The sequence below is a fragment of the Urocampus carinirostris genome, chromosome 7 (assembly GCF_059441175.1).
Source record: "Urocampus carinirostris isolate Australia breed hairy pipefish chromosome 7, RoL_Ucar_1.0, whole genome shotgun sequence".
In the NCBI taxonomy this organism is placed as follows: domain Eukaryota; kingdom Metazoa; phylum Chordata; class Actinopteri; order Syngnathiformes; family Syngnathidae; genus Urocampus; species Urocampus carinirostris.
In genome coordinates this window covers 12,080,162-12,097,670 of record NC_142355.1, presented here as the reverse complement: position 1 = coordinate 12,097,670, position 17,509 = coordinate 12,080,162, and the positions used below count along the sequence as shown (strand labels likewise).

Below are 17,509 nucleotides of genomic sequence, written 5' to 3'. Positions count from 1 at the left end.
TTCATAACTTTTATGGACAGAATTTCTGTCCCCCTAGGGGAGGTGGCTATAGTCAAGAACACAGTCACATTCTTGACTCTTTCTGGGAGATTGTTTTCAGAGGAGGGGATTCCCAGCCCCCCTACTCCACCAAACTGATGTGTCGCAACACCAGTCCTTGGGAGTTATTTGGTGACTGAACCCATCAATTCCAACCCCTAATGCCGAGCGCCAAGCAGCAAGGCAATGGTTACCATTGTTGTCGTCGTCGTCGTTGAGTCACTCAAGGCGCCTAAGGTAATCCATAGTAGCGCCAGACTCGCTCGTGGGAGGCTCCGTAGTTCTCCGAAGGAGAGGGGGCTGCGACTGTCCTGTGCCGCCAGGCCTGACGGGGTGCAACCCAAGCAAACCAAGCAGACGAAGCCTCTAAAGTCCTTAGTACGTTCGGACAGGCCGGTGCATGATTTATGGAAGCCCCGTGGGCAGGTAGTACAGGTGATTGGGGTGCGGTCGTCCTAAGAAGAACAGAGAGAGGAGAGTAGAAGAGAGAAAAAGAGAGGGACAGATAGAAAGAGAGAAAGACAGACAGAGTAAAATGCAAAAAGGGGGAAAAGAGAGTGAGAGAGGGGGGAGAGAGTAGGAAAGAGAGGGATAGAGAAAATGAGAGACAAGAGTGTAAAGGGGGAAGAGAGAAAAGGAGAGACAAAGAAGGAGAGAGGACCAAGAAAGAAAGAAAGAGCGAGTCTGAGTTGACTGAGTTGGATTCGTAAGGCTCCCCCGGGAGAGAGCCCTTCGCAGGACACCACGGGAAGGTTCCTAGTCTTTGTCCTGCACCATTGTTGTAAGTCTTAGATACCAGCGATCCCCTCAAATCCACCGACCTGGTTCATACAAGTGGTACTTTTTCACTGGATGTTATCTGTGAAATCATTCAACCTAAAATATTTCTTGGTTCCGCTCAATCTCAGGGCAAAATCTCGAGCAGGTGCCACGCTGACGGAACTGCAGGAGTTGTCCGAACAGTACGAAGAAATCATGGAAGATTGCGGCCATGGCAAGTTCCAGTGGACACTTTTCATGGTGCTGGGCATGGCTCTCATGGCTGACGGGGTGGAATGTTTCGTGGTGGCCTTTGTTCTGCCATCTGCCGAAAAGGATCTGTGCCTGTCCAATGCGGAGAAAGGCATGCTGGGTAAGGCTCACTTGCGTACTGGTGTGTCTTTCAATTTGTACTTGTCCACATTATGGTTTTTATGGTTTTTATTTTCAGCAATTATGTACAGTCTATATACGAGAACCACTTTACAAGAGAATTTTGAGAAACAAGATTTATTTGGCACATGATGGAAAATCCAAGGAGCTGACCTTCCTCTCCAGTGTCTCCACAGTGGAGATGAGGGACCCATGCTGGTACATCCTGTTAGGAATTGAACTATTAAAATGTAGCGTTTACCAAATTGTTCGAATTAGTTATCTGACTCCATTAACCAAACATAACCTTCATTCACTCAACAATGCATGCTCTTTTCTTTTTGGGAAAATATGGGCAAGAGACTGGCATTTCCACACGGGGGCAGATTTATTTTCTTAAAGTATTTAATTAAGTGAATTCCGAAGCCGAATTATTGTCGAATTAGTCGAATTAGTCTTCGTCGAGCCTCCCTCTAGATTGTCCCTCGCGATGGATCTTCTTCTTCTCTCCCAGCCCACACCTTTTTCCCAAGCCGGCGTGTCGGCCACCCCCATGGGCGGGCCAGGAACGCCCATGTGCGCTCCACCTCGTCGCCACCTCGTCTGGACCGGTGCCTCACGAAGGCCTCTCTTGCGCCGGGAAGTGCTGATTATCAAATCAGGGCCTGGCCTTCTCAGTCAACATCCTGTTATCAACAGAACTAAACAAAACATTCGCATTCGGAACGGCGCGACCTGTCATTGAAATGAAATGAAATGAAATGAAAATGAAATGAAATGATCTGCATTTCTATAGCGCTTTTCAAGTCAAGACTTCCCAAAGCGCTTTACATTGTGCTTCACATTTCCCAATAGCGGCCGTGCAGCCATGTGAGGCGCTAACCTGCTTATTGGGGGTATTAGGGGTTCAGTGTCTTACCCAAGGACACTTCGACATGTAACACAGAGCGGCGGGATTCGAACTGTGATCTCTTGACTGCAAGACGAGCGCTCCACCTCCTGAGCCACTGCCGCCCGTCATTGACCTAAAGCCTTCTCTGTGAAAAATCTTCATCGCATTCAATAAACGTAACTTGTATAAAATTGTATAAAATCCCTTATAGTCAAATAAATTAAATATAAGATCCTTCAATCCATGCCTTAAACTTGCCCAGAAGGCCAGGTCCGTCCACCGCTTTCAAAACAGGTTGAGTGGACTGATGAAGAGTCTTTGAGGCTGCTATCAAAGACCTTGCCCAAGCTCTCAATTGCCTTCTCTGTGAACGTATATATCATCGACCACTCAATGTTTAATCAAAACCTGTCTGTGGCGTTGTCCATCCTCACCACTGACAATCTGGACTTGGTTGGACTTGGCTGGTTTGAATCCCGTCCGAGCCTTACTGATGAGTCTCTCCAGCCCTTGAAGGATCTACCTGCACACTGACACTGACTCTGTGGTGACTGTCAAGTCATGCATAAAAGTGCTTAGTGGGGGTCGGCAGGTCCTTGATCAAAACCGAGGGCCCCTGCGATCAGGTTCCACAGACTTGACGAAAATGTTCATCGCGAGAGCTAACAAGGTCACAGAAATGGTGAAGAACCTAAATTTAAAGTATAGGATTTTCTATTCATTTGTGGTCACCACAGTTCAGTTTATCCATTTTTTTCAAAGGACAGTGTGTATTACTTAGCTGTCCAGACTACAGACTACTATTGCATCATTCCCTGATCTAAAACCTACATGAGGGAAAGGAAAAACTTAAAAACCTCAGGATGAGGAAAATAAACTCTTGATTAATAATAAAAAAAAATAATGATTTTAAATAATAAGCAAAATTACATAAATTATAATATAAAAATTGACTTTTTGAAAATACTTGTAGGTAGAGAAATTGGCAATTAGTTTGGATAACAAGAGCTTCAACTTAACAGAGTGCATCTGAAAGGCTTACCTGAGTTGTTTATTGTTATTTTAGTTAAATAGGACAAGTATAGGCAGCACGGTGACGCAGTTCTGAGGTCATGAGATCGAACTTCCTGTGTGGAGTTTGCATGTTCTCCCTGTGCTTGCAAGGGTTTCCTACAGGCACTCCGGTCTCCTCCCACATTCCAAAGACATGCATGTCGGGTTAATTGGCTGGTCCAAATTGTCCCTAGGTGTGAATGAGCGAGCGAATTGTCTGTCCCTGTGTGCCCTGCGATTGGCTGGCAACCAGTTCAGGCTGTCCCCTGCCCACTGCCTGAAGCTAGCTGGGCTGGGCTCCAGCAACCCCGCGATCCTACTGACGATAAGCGGTGCAGATAATGGATGGAGGGATGGAGGACAAGTATAATCCGTGAATAGTATGTTTTGTAGTTTTTTTCATTGGAATGACTGCTAAACAACAAGCCAAATTCCACTGTGGTAAAAGTAGTGAGAGGTAATAAAAACAGGAGAGTAACAAGATAAACAAATAACAGTGAAATGTAGCCAGGAAATACAAGGCGGACTTTATGTGTGGATGAATAAGCAGGGCAGAATATGGGAAAGGTAGAGAGAAATATGAGTGGAGTAAAAAAAAGTGCCGCAGTGCAGCCACCATCAACCATTTGGACATTAAATCTAATGAAATAGTGTCTCGGCACAAAATCATAGGACATGTTCTGATGCATTTGTCTATATGTACACAAGAATTGTATGCAAGTAAAAATGAAGGATATATTATAGATAATCACAGGCACAGCTCTTCTCTGTTAAGGCTGGTTTTGCGTCACTGTGTTTTTCACATACCGTCACGACCAGGACTCGCAGTAGACCCAAATGCGTAACATTTACCACTATGCTTTATTGTTGGATTGGGTAAGTCAGGGTGAGAGGAAAAAGACCGCAATCTGGTGTTCGCTGGGCAGGGGGAGCGGGAAGTCCTCACGAACGAAGCGTGGTCGGAGATCGGAACAAGTCGGGTACCCAGGACAGGAGTTTGGAGCGTGGATTGGAGATCGGAACAAGTCGGGTAGCCGGGACGGGAGGCGGAGCGTGGGTGGAGATCGGAACAAGTCGGGTAGCCGGGACGGGAGACGGAGCATGGTTGGAGATCAGAACAAGTTGGGCAGCCGGGATGGGAGACGGAGCGTGGTCGGAGATTGGAACAAGTCTGGTAGCCGGTACGGGAGACGGAGCGTAATCGGAGATCGGAACAAGTCGGGCAGCCGGGTCGGGAGATGGAGCGAGGTTGGGGATTGGAACAAGTCAGGTAACCGGAGATGATCGGGAAGCCAGGGACAGGGGATCGATACAGGAAACAGGGGACAAAATTGAGCAGGATACAGAAACAGGTCGGGAACAGAATGGGAGCCAGAATCAAAAATGCTTGCTTTGCATGTGCGGAGGTTCTCTGGCGGGACAAGGTGTGAAAGAGAATGACGTGCATAAATAGGAGGATAACTAATGAGGGAAAGAGTGGCAGCTGGGGCTGAAAGAGTGAGCTCAGGTTAGGGCAATTGGCATATCACAACACATTTTCAACAATTTTCTCAAACATTTGGAGATGTTTCATCTCACAGAATAAGGTTAGATAAATGTGCTTTCTCTGAAAATAAAACTGAAAACAATCAGTGGAGAATGAAAACATCAGGATTCTCTTCTAGAACTGCTGTAGCTTTTCCTACTTGAGTTTAAAACAAAGTAACAATTGAAGACTTATTTCTTGTAATTATTACTTCATTTGAAGCTACTAAGGTACATATTTTGTATCAACCAAATATTGACACATTTTGTGGAACAAAAATGGATTGTCAAAGTCAATGTCATTGTCAATTTCCTCAGATTTATTTGACATACAAGGAAATTTCGTTTCTCCCATGCACAGACATTGACAACAATACAGTGCAGATACACAGAACAGTCCTAATCTAAGATATTGCTAAAGGACCTTTCGGCTAATACTGAAGTTGTGTGACTGACATATCTTGGATGTGTTGTGTTCAAGTGAGTAGCTGTGGGGGAGTTATGCTAGGTGGCTGCTATTTTTATTCATGTTTACCATAAGAGTGTTCCAAAAGTCTCTGGTACATTATGACATTGAATATCTCGGGAACTAAAAAGGATATAAACCACATTTGCTTAATGAAAAAAGCTTTGTAATCTTAATTTTTACATGAACTGTTCAAAGATGTTCAATGTGAGCACCATTAATCTCACAACACACCTCGAGCCGAAAGTCATATTCTTGCCAAACACATCCCAGCATTGCTTTGTCAGTTTTATTAACAGCTTCTGTTAATTGTGCCTTTCACTCATCAACATCTCTTGGAATAGGGGGCACATAACCCAATCCTTTCTTAAATCCCCACAAAAACAAATCGAATGGTTTAGGATCTGGAGATCTTGGTGACTAGGAAATGAAACCGTGATCTTTCTGCCCAAACGTCAGTGTTCAGAAACAATCAAACCCAGAAGCTACAGTGCGACGGTGCCACTTCCTGTCGGAAAATGAAGTCACCTGAATCTTTCTCACTCAATTAATCCATTAATCTGTTTTCCAGCATGCGGAGGTACGTCTCACCTCTGACTGTTTTTCTATCAAAGAAGAATGGTCCATTGACTGCTATCTTCCACATAGCACAAAACACAGTTACCTTTGTGAAATCTAATGTTCTAGAAGTTCATTTAGATTTTTAGTACCCTGTATGCTTGTTAACGTTGAAAAGTTGCCTCCTCGCTAAAAACAAGGCAGTTGACTAATCGTTACCTTCAATTTTCTGTTGCAGCGCATTGCAAAAGTCACGACGAGTTTGTTTATCAGTTGGGCTAACTAAAGCTTGTAAGGCGTCATGTGCAGTCATCTTCTTAAAAGACGCCAGTATTTGAAGGACACTGAAATTCCCCACTGGTTCTTCTCATCAATTTAAGGAGGCTCCGCTGGAAAGCAGTTCCAACTTGTCCAATTACATCTTGTAAAGTTGAGGGGCGTCCTGTCCTTCTAGCACCCATCCATCATGAATTTGCCATGTCATCTTACCGTAGACTTCCTCTCTGGTGGCCTTCTTTCTAAATTTTCTGCGAAATGGACACTGAACAACTGTCCATGATTCCGTTTAAATTGGCTTTAAAGGAGCAACAGCTAAAGGCTGAAATGTGATCAGTTAAATGTGTAAATATGAACGCAAACATCTGGAAACAGTGCAACCAGGGGGAAGCAATGAAAGGAAGCAGACACACTATTTGGAATTATTTTATCAGTATTGATAGACAAAATATAAATATAAATATAAATATATATATATAAACAATCAAATTGTTTGCTCATGCAACATCCATTGCAGCCTGGTCATCCTGGAAGGGGGATTACCTCATGTGTCACAAGGTTTCTTCATTTTTCTCATGCTGAAGTTTTTAAGTTTTTCCTTGCCCTCATGTATGTTTTAGATCAGGGGATGGTGTAATACTAGTCGGTAGTTTGCAACAGTCTGTGGTCTGTGCAGCCATTTGAGACTCCTAGTAATCAAAAGGTATAAGAATAAACATGACTTGACATGATTCAGATATAGTTAAAGCCAGCAGAGTAGGTCTTGCAGGCCCTCGCGGGCCACCACCCACGCTTTGGTCGCAAGTGATAAAAACTTCCGGATGTTTTTCTCTGCAGGTCTGATCGTTTTCCTGGGGATGATGGTGGGAGCTTTCATATGGGGTGGTCTCGCAGACAAAGTGGGCCGTCGACGCTGCTTGTTTGTGGCCTTGGCCATAGACTGTGTTTTCGTCTTTCTGTCCTCCTTCGCTCAGAGTTATGGCTTCTTCCTCTTCTTCAGGCTTCTGTCGGGCATCGGGTAAGTCACACACTGTGTAAAACGATCATTTGTTGTTGCCTTCGTATTTAAACTTAGAGGTGTAGCAAATTTAGGGGTCAATAAATGATTTGAATAAATAATCAGTTGACGAATAAACTAAGGAGGCAAAGTTTAACATTTTAAACTTGTCTCGCCTTTTGGGAGCACCAAATTCTTTTTTTTACAACTTTATTAGGGAAACGGATGAATGACCTTGAAAATAAGCCGGGTAGCCGGGACGGGAGGCGGAGCGTGGTTAGAGATCGGAACAAGTTGGGCAGCTGGGACGGGGGACGGAGCGTTGTAATAATGTTGGCCACACAACACTATGTAATGAATTCTTATTCACCATTTTTGGGAGTTTGCCTACCGTATTTTCCGCACTATAAGGCGCACCGGGTTATAGGGCGCACCCCGAAAAAATAGTTTTTGGTCCTATATTTGACATACATAAGACGCACCGGATTATAAGGCGCTACAATGGGAACGTCGACAAAACAGTCAGATAGTTCAGTCAAACTGATTACCCCCTTAACATTCCGAAAGCTTGCAGAGAAGCAAATACGTGACGTAGACACGTGCGGATGCGGTGTCTGTACGATGTCACTCAAATGCATCGTTCCAAATATCTTTCGGAAGGTTAAAGTCTTGGGATTCAAGAAATGCCAACCATTCCTTAGTTTCTATTTTCTTTTTCGCTCGCAACTTTACTGTGCACATGACAATAAACACTTGGAATTGAGTTTAATTTAAAAATAGACACTCCATTCCATCCATTATCTGCACCGCTTATCACAGAAACATCGAGTTCAGTCTGAAACAAGATACAGGGAAAATAGCGCTTGTGCGGCACAGTTCTAAGGTCTATATAGCCAGAGTAGCTCACGGAAGTCGTTGTGTTCAATAATAATGTGCAACCATGGTCCTCTTATATCCGTGAGTGTAGTAAATCCAGGAGAGTAAAATATTTACAAATACAGTACAGAATAGTAAAATACTGTTTTCTCTATGCCGTTAACCCAACATGCTATTCACATTCATCTTTTTCGGCCAATTACAGGCTTTGTTTTGCCGCTTTAGCCTATGCCAGCCTGTAGATGATAAAAAGGACCCGCCCCCTTCACCTCCGAATAACTTTAGCCAATAGTGATCGATTCAAATTATGATTGACACATTGGTTAGCCAATGAAACGCCGGTAAATAAATCCCAGCATACATCGCGGACTACTTGGCGTTCGGGGGAAAATCTAGTCAGCGGCTGCTGCATTAGTTGCAAGACTTTGCGACTTAATATTGATCCATAAATAAGGCGCACTGTATTATAAGGCGCATGGTCAACTTTTGAAAAAAATAAAGGCTTTTAGGTGCGCCTTATAGTGCGGAAAATACGGTACTTTAATCAAGTTAAACACACACATTTAGATTTAAAGGTGGGCGCGTCGTTGGAGGTGTGGATAAAAAGTTAAAAGTACAATATTTTTCTCGATTGAGTATGTGTCAAAATTGCCCCACTAAGTTCAAAGAGCCTTTATGACTGTCCCACTGTGCCTATCTGCTTTTATCTTACTTTTACCCACGCGGTTCCGGAACTCGAAACACATTTGAGAAGGAAAGGGGAGTGGTTGGAGGGTAACTTTATGCTTGTCATTGCAGTTTTTTCTTAGTGTAGCAAAAGAATAGTAAAAATAAGAAAAAGCCTGTTTCAAAAACAGTACAAATGCCAACCCAATCCCAAAAACGATGAAAACTATTAGATGGAAGAAACTTGAATAAAACACCAAAATAAGAAAAATACAGAAAGAAAGACAGGCTGGCACCATTTGGATAGAAAAACAACGTGGTTGGCTTAATTTTTTACTGTAGGCGTTTTTGTAATTCGATACTCTCATTTCATCTCATTAGCTGTACCGCTTATCCTCATTAGGGTCGCGGGGAGCTGGAGCCCACCCCAACCATCTCTGGGCAGAGGGCAGGGGACACCCTGAACTGGTTGCCAGCCAATCGCAGCTAATTCGATACTATTGCCCTTTAATTAACAACAATGCTAAACCTGTAACCCTCTGGATGCATTTTGCAGTGCATTGATGCAATGATGGTTGAGGCCTGTTCGGAGGGTCCGGACGGGAGACTGCAGTTTGGAATCCTCAAGTCCGGAGGGCTGGTTTGGACCTGAATTATTAGTTTCAGTGCATTGATTGTAATGATGGTCGAGGCCAACTTAGAGCGTCCGGGCAGGAAATGGCAGTGTAGAATCCTGAAGTTCTGAGGCCTGGATAGAAACCCAATCACTGGTTTTTAGTGGGATGTAGCTTTGGTTGACTTCTGGCGACTGTCAGCTATCTTCTTTGTCCCATAGGGCTCCTTCTGCCAGCATATGTCACCGCCTATTCGCTAACTTTCAGCCTAACAGAGAAGGAGCGTACAGGTTTTCCAGTCATTTGCTCAATCAGAACTGAGCTTGGTCGATGCTTCAACCAGAACTTTTTTGTCACCGTTGTGGAGTGGGGAGCAAACTCAAACCTTCTTTGCCGGCCTCTCTGGGGGTTGCCAAGGCAATTCCCTAATGTAATTTGTTTCAAAGACTGAATACAAGATCTGACCAACCTTTACCTAGTTGCCAACACAATGGTTGGTTGGTTGGTTGGTTGGTTGGTTGGTTGGTTGGTTGGTTGGCAGGTTGGTTGGTTGGTTGGGTAGTTGGGTGGTTGGGTGGTTGGTAGGATCCCTTAACCACTAGGGTTGTAGGGGTATCATTTCCTGTGGTGTGTCTTGGGCAAGTACAGCCTGGTGGTGCCCATTTCTTTCCAGGCCAACACAATACAATACTTTAAAAAGAATTGAATTAAAGCTATTATGCGATTCCAGTTAGATGTTCTGACATAATTTTATGATTTTTTTACATTGCAGGTAATCAGGTAAGTTTTTTACGTGTGCGTGATGTCACCTGGGTCGGTTCACTCCTGTTGATTCCAGCAGGGGGCGGGAAAAAGAGAGAAAGGTGGAAGGGAGGGGTATTTCGTGCCTGCATGCCCCTCTCCCTGAAAAATGAAATACTATCCAAAGTTGATGTCTTCTACAGAGGATATATATGATTAGGTTTTTATTTACTCATACATTTTCGATACGAGGGCAGCACGGTGGCGCAGTGGTTAGCGCTTGTGCGGCACAGTTCATGTCATGGGAACCTCCTGTGTGGGTTCAAATCCAGCTCCAGACTTACTGTGCGGAGTTTGTATGTTCTCCCTGTGCTTGCGTGGGTTTCCTCCGGGCACTCCGGTTTCCTCCCACATTCCAAAAACATACATTTCAGGTGAATTGGCCGGTCCAAAATTGTCCCTAGGTGTGAATGAGCGAGTGAGTTGTCTGTCCCCGTGTGCCCTGCGATTGGCTGGCAACCAGTTCAGGGTGTCCCCTGCCCACTGTCCGGAGATGGCTGGGATGGGCTCCAGCCCCCTCGCAACCCTAATGAGGATAAGCGGTACGGCTAATGAGATGAGATGAGATGAGACATTTTCGATACGAGGGCAGCACGGTGGGGCGGTGGTTAGCGTACGTGCGACAGTTCTGAGGTCATTGGATTAAATCCAGCTACCAGAATTCCTGTGTGGAGTTTGCATATTCTCCCCGTGCTTGCGTGGGTTTCCCCTGGGCACTCCGGTTTCCCCCCACATTCCAAGAACATGCATGTGCGGTTAATTGGCCGGTCCAAATTGTCCCTACGTGTGAATGAGCGAGTAGATGTCTGTCTTTGTGTCCCCCTGCGACTGGCAACCAGTTCAAGGTGTCCCTTGCACACTGCCCGAAGATAGCTGGGATGGGCTCCAACACCCCCCGCAACCCTACTGAGGATAAGCGGTGCAGATATCGGATGGATGGATTTTCCATACGAAAGAAAAGTAAAACAATGACTTAAATGTTTCTGTTAAAATGTGGGGAATTTCAATGCGTGATGATGAAGAATAAATTGGTTCTTTAAAGGTCCTGAAACCGGCTTTTGAATCTGGAGTCCATTTTTTGTGTGGCACCCCTGCAAAGAATCAGTACATGCATGTGCATGCACACTCAAAACCAACTTCGTTTAAAATAGAAGTTGGTGGAAGAGAAAGAGGAGCTTTGTTTAGAAATTCACAATCACATTAATTCATAGTTAAGGTTTAATACAAGGATATTTTCTCAGACTTTTTCTCTAATCGCCCCTCTTCAAGTCAATGTTTGGCATCGTAATTTCCACTCCTTCCCAAGCCTTAAAAATCCCATTTCACAGCAACACATTCGGCTTTGTCAAATAACTCCACTTTCAAATTTTTTACCGTAAATTCCGGACTATAGAGCGCACCTGATTATAAGCCGCACCCACCAAATTTCAAGAGGTTAACCACTTTTGTACTTACACAAGCCGCACCTTTATATAAGCCGCATGCACCTATATTAAAACATATAACACATTCACAAAATTGACCTAAACTCGACAAGTCCCGTGATTGTAACTGAATATAAAGTACACAGTCTAAAAACCACAGCCGGCAAATTGAAAGGAAAATGATACCGGTAGTTAAAGTTTGATGCAGACCTGCAGAGTCTGGGTCCCGTTGAAATCCAAGGAAAAAAAAAGTATATTTCCAAAGGTAAGGGTGGGAAGAATATATATTGTCTGCCGCGTCCACAAACACTCACCTTTACCGGTCCCCACTTCCCATCAGCCCGCGTTTTTTTCACCCCTTCTTCTTTTTTGCAGAATAAGTGTCTGAAATAAATACATTACAAAAATATACAATCGCAAATACATATTATACGTGGTTACACATATTTACAAAGAAAGACGGTACACCGAGAGAGTTTTCAAAGCTTTAATAATAATAATATAACTTTCATCCCAAACGGTGCCTGTGACAGGTGGCAACACGCTACCAAGAACACGCTCGCAACTCAGGCATCGGATCTGTTGAAAAAATATACCGTACTCGTGATGATCACGGTAAACCGTCCTCATTTTCCTCCTTATAACTGACGCCTTCAAAGTCGCCTTCCTCAGTATCGGACAGAGACTATGTCATATAGACAATGTAGGCACAAGCTAAGAAGTTGCAGTCTTCCTCGGCGCATATATTCCACCGGTCTAAATCTTACCTGTTGTACAGCGGCGCTTGTTAGGAAAATTACATAAATTGGCCGCATCACTGAATAAACCGCAGGGCTGAACGTTTGGGAAAAAAGTAGCGGCTGATAGTCCGGAAATTACGGTAAATCTTCTGTGTTGTTTTGAAACAGTCCTCCTGCATGAGAGTTCACCAGTCCTATCTTTATTCTTCAATCATAACAAACAATGATGGTCAGCATACATTTTACCAAAGATGTCAACTACTCAGTCCTGGATTTACCAGTTTGAGTGTGGATTATTGATAATGCTTGCTTCCGTTAGGTATTTTCTTCTAATGCTAGCTGCAGCATGGTCCACATAGAGGTCATAGCTTGAACCAAACACATTTTGCGGAACTGTTAAACTTTCAACTAGATAATCTGATATTGGTTATTCATGTTTTGATTATTTTTCCTTGTGCTGTGAAGCCCGTATAACTGATTTACAGCCCTGTGCATGCAGTCTGGTGTTTGGTTTGCAGGGAACAAGCACAATGCGTAAGCTCAGAATAACTCCAGTCTGCTGGGATTCGCATACTCAGAAATCAGGTCACGGCACAGAACAGACGATCCCATCCGCTAACAGCTAGCGCTACTTTAAAAAAAGGTGTGGCCTGTCTGCCCGCCTGCCTCATTGCTTATGCGTGATGATGAATGCCCATCATGCATTGCTTAAACAAATGCATCATGTTCCAATAACAAGCGATTTCCGATGTTGTTTTTCTACGACGTTTTTAGCTTGGTTTTTAAATGAAATGATCTGCATTTATATAGCGCTTTTCAAGTCAATGACTTCCCAAAGCGCTTTACAATGTGCTCCACATTTCCCAATAGCGGTCTTGCAGCCATGTAAGGCGCTAACCTGCTTATTAGGGGTAATAGGGGTTCAGTGTCTTACCCAAGGACACTTCGACATGTAACATGGACGAGCCGGGATTCGAACTGGGATCCCTTGATCCCAAGACGAGCGCTCTACCTCCTGAGCTACTGCCGCCCCAAGAATAAAGAGAATAACAAAATAAGGAAATAATACCGAAAGATAAGTAATTCTTGTTGATGATCTGATATTACAGACATATAAGAAAATCTTAAGTATACTGTACATTTCTTCCATTATGTCAGGAAACGGACCGGGAAGCAGGAAGTCGGAACTCATATGCGTAGACGATCTGTCACTTTAATTAGGAAAGAAAAAGTTGTCCAACACACAACCTGACCAAAAACAAAACAAAGCAGGTTCAAAGGCAGGCAAAATTACAATCCAGGCGTTACTCAGGTCAAACAGGCATGAACAGGTCTTCAACAAGGTAAAGCAATGGTCTGGCAACGGGCAGTCCCAAAAGTACTCCAAAAGCAATCAGTCCAATGCGTCTCAGCTGGTGTCAAGGGGCGGGGCCAGCTGGGCGCCATGACAACCGTGCAGGACATGACACATTATCCATCCATTATTCGCACCGCTTGTCCTCAGTAGGGTCACGGGGGTGCTGGAGCAGGCGACACCCTAAACTGATTGCCAGTCAGTCAAAGGGCACACAAAAACAGATAAATCACTCGCTCATTCATACCTACGGACAATTTCAACCGGCCAATTAACCTGAAATGCATGTTTTCGGAAAGTGGGAGGAAACCAGAGTGCCCGGAGGAAATCTACGCAAGCACAGGGGAGAACATGCAAACCCCGCAGAGGAAGGCTGGTAGCTGGATTTGAACCCATGACCTCAGATCTGTGCCGCAGACGCGCTAACCACTCAACCGCCATGCTGCCCTATACATTACTTATTTGATTAAAAAAAATATAATATAAATAAATCAGGGTTCACTGTTTACAGATCACTTAACCACACAGGTCATAGGGGCACCTCTTCCTGCGGTGTGTCTTGGGCAAGTACAGCCTGGTGGCACTCAGCATTAATCGGCACTGGCGTGTTACAGTACCGATACCTGATCTTAAATCACTGGGGAAAATAAACTATATTCTTCTAAAATTTTGATACACATTGCATCACTCGCACATTTTTGTTAAGAAAAAGGGATGGGCGCCACCAGGCTGTACTTGCCCAAGACACACCACGGGAAATGGTGCGCTACAACCCTAGTGGTTAAGGTATCCAACCAACCATTTAAATTATTCATGTATTTATAAATAAAAACAAATGCCAATCTAAAAACAGATGTGGTGCTCCAAAAGGCGGGAGGAAATTGTAAAATGATTGAATTTTATTCATTCGAATAATTGACCTGAAACTTGCAAAATTCATGTAATTAAATTGTTAATCCGCATGAGTTGCACTTAAAGGGACAGTATGTGTTGTTTTGTGTCTCATATAAAAAAAACACTGTTGCTCACCTTTTAGAGCTGACATATTTGTTGGCCAATCTTCTGGGACCCCTGACACACAAAAACTTGGTTCTCCTTTTTTTTTTTTTCAGACTTTTTGCTTTTTTTCCCTTTTTTCTCTTCTTTTTTCTTTTTTCTTGCTTTTTCCCCATTTTCTCTTCTTATTCCTCTCTCTTGTCTCTTTTTTCATTTTTTTCTTCTATTTTTCTTCTTTTTTCTTTAATTGTTTTCTTTCTTCTTTCCCTCATTGCTTTATGAAATGAAATGAAATGATCTGCATTTATATGCAATGACTTCCCAAAGCGCTTTACAATGTGCTCCACATTTCCCAATACTGGCCTTGTATTGCAGCCATGTAAGACGCTAACCTGCTTATTGGGGGTATTAGGGGTTCAGTGTCTTACCCAAGGACACTTCGACATGTAACACGGACGAGCCGGGATTCAAACTGGGATCCCTTGATCCCAAGACGAGCACTCTACCTCCTGAGCTACTGCCGCTTTACATCCCCTGTTTTTTTTACTCTTAGATTTTTAGTTTGTTTTTATCTTCTTACTTATCTTCTGTAAAGAAGTAACAGGTTGCGTCTAAGTCCCTTCTAGTCTCTGTGATAGTATTCCCCCTTGTGCTTTGTAGCAATCGATTCCGGGTGCACGACAAAATACAGCGACATCTAGTGGTCAGCTAATACGCACGGTCCCTTTAACTTTCACATTAAAGCGGGGGGCTCAAACTAGCATCCCGAGGGCAGTGAGTTTGAGACCCCTGCTGTATGTCATGAAACTTGTGTATTGTACTTAAAGAAATAATTTCAATGCAAATATTTATGGATCTTTTGTGTTTTTTTCAGTATCGGTGGCACCGTTCCGATCGTCTATTCGTACTTTTCCGAGTTCCTGCAGATGGACAAGCGAGGAGAACATCTTTCCTGGTTGTGTATGTTTTGGATGATCGGTGGGATTTATGCCTCCTTTACTGCCTGGGGCATCATACCCAGATACGGTAAGGAGAATTCTGACACCATTTTAGCTATGATGGCATCGACCTTGATGAAGTGATGTGCTTGTGTTTTGTGTAGGTTGGGGCTTCAGTATGGGCACCGAGTTCCAGTTCCACAGTTGGAGGTTATTTGTATTGGTTGCAGCACTTCCTGCTATCGCTTCTTTGGTCGGGCTAACATTCATGCCCGAGAGTCCTCGCTTCTTGCTTGAGGTGAGACCACCAGCGTAATAAAATTTGCTCTTTACGCTTGCCTGTGTTGCTGATTGTTTTACAGTGCCTTGCAAAGGTATTATAGTATAGTATAGTATAGTATAGTATAGTATAGTATAGTACAGTATAGTATAGTATAGTATAGTATAGTATAGTATAGTATAGTATAGTATAGTATAGTATAGTATCATATCGTATCGTGTAGTATAGTATAGTATAGTATAGTATAGTATAGTATAGTATAGTATAGTGTAGTGTAGTGTAGTGTAGTGAAGTATAGAAGTGGTCGGCGGCGCCCTCTGTTGGCTGCGGCTGCATCGGCTCGCTACAACGGGTCAGGTGCAATCGACATTTCGTTCTGTGTACATTGTTACACAGAATGACAATACAAGGAAATTATTATTATTATTATTATTATAGTATAGTATAGTATAGTATAGTATAGTATAGTATAGTATAGTATAGTATAGTATAGTATAGTGTAGTGTAGTGTAGTGTAGTATAGTATAGTGTAGTATAGTATAGTATAGTATAGTATAGTATAGTATAGTATAGTATAGTATAGTATCATATCGTATCGTGTAGTATAATATAGTATAGTATAGTATAGTATAGTATAGTATAGTATAGTATAGTATAGTATAGTGTAGTGTAGTGTAGTGTAGTGTAGTGTAGTGAAGTATAGTATAGTATCGTATCGTATCGTGTAATATAGTATAGTATAGTATAGTATAGTATAGTATAGTATAGTATAGTGTAGTGTAGTGTAGTGTAGTGTAGTGTAGTATAGTATAGTATAGTATAGTATAGTATAGTATAGTATAGTATAGTATAGTATAGTATAGTATAGTACAGTATAGTATAGTATAGTATAGTGTAGAGTAGTGTAGTGTAGTGTAGTGTAGTGTAGTGTAGTGTAGTGTAGTATAGATAGATAGATAGATAGATACTTTGTTCATCCCCGAAGGGAAATTCACATTTCCAGCAGCATCCCTGAGCTGAGAACAATCGAGAACAATCGAAAATAACACGGGAGCTGCTGGAGTGGCTGCCATTCGTGACGGCGCCGGAAGAAAAGATTCAATTTGAATCATGTACAAACAAACAAACAATTGAATCATGTACAAACAAACAAACAAACAAAATATTCATGTTTCAATAAGTGGAGTGTTAATAAAATGGGGGGAAAATAATTTCTGATACTGATATAACCAGGTAAAACTAATTTTAAGTTACCTGTCCAAATGAATGTTGTGCCATCTCACCTTTCCCACTCTCTCTCCTCTCACCTTTCCCACTCTCTCTCCTGCAGTTGACTTGCTGCTGCTCGCTCCTGAAACTAATACTTACCTCTTTGTGTATTGTGCAGTCCCTTCTCAAAAATCGTAATGAAGATAAAAATGTTGCCATTCAAATAAAATAATTAATACAAGTAAATATGCCAATACTGCTGAAAAACTACATTAGGCAAATGCAATGTTTATCATAGCTAGAGTCACAACCAGCATGCTGTAAAACAAATATATCAAACATACAGCCCATGGGCCGGATCTGGGCCGTAAAGGGCAGTAAAGGTGTTAAAGAGCTGACATCCAGTCTGGTTTTGTGTTAAAGACTATTGTGAAGAATTTTCTCATCTTTACGAGGCCTAGCCTAGTACTTCGATTTTATGTTGTTTCCGCTTAAACTCTTTTTATAGCCGGAGTAGCTCACCGAAGTCGTTGCGTTCAATAATAATGTGCAAGCATGGTCCTCTTATATCCGTGAGTGTAGTCAATCCAGTAGAGTAAAATATTTACAAATACAGAATGGTAAAACATGTTTGCTCTATGCCGTAGACAAACAAACTTGCTATTCACATTCATC

General features: G+C 42.7%; 1 protein-coding gene across 1 annotated transcript in view; it reads left to right on the top strand.

Moving 5' to 3' along the window:
* Window positions 1-17,509, top strand: part of LOC148362359 (synaptic vesicle glycoprotein 2B-like) — an 85,997-nt gene that overhangs the window by 34,633 nt on the left and 33,855 nt on the right. Inside the window, exons 3-6 of the mRNA XM_088339778.1 lie at window positions 948-1,171; window positions 6,777-6,957; window positions 15,282-15,433; window positions 15,510-15,643. Coding sequence (XP_088195904.1) covers window positions 948-1,171; window positions 6,777-6,957; window positions 15,282-15,433; window positions 15,510-15,643 — 691 coding nt within the window. The remainder of the gene's footprint in view (window positions 1-947; window positions 1,172-6,776; window positions 6,958-15,281; window positions 15,434-15,509; window positions 15,644-17,509) is intronic.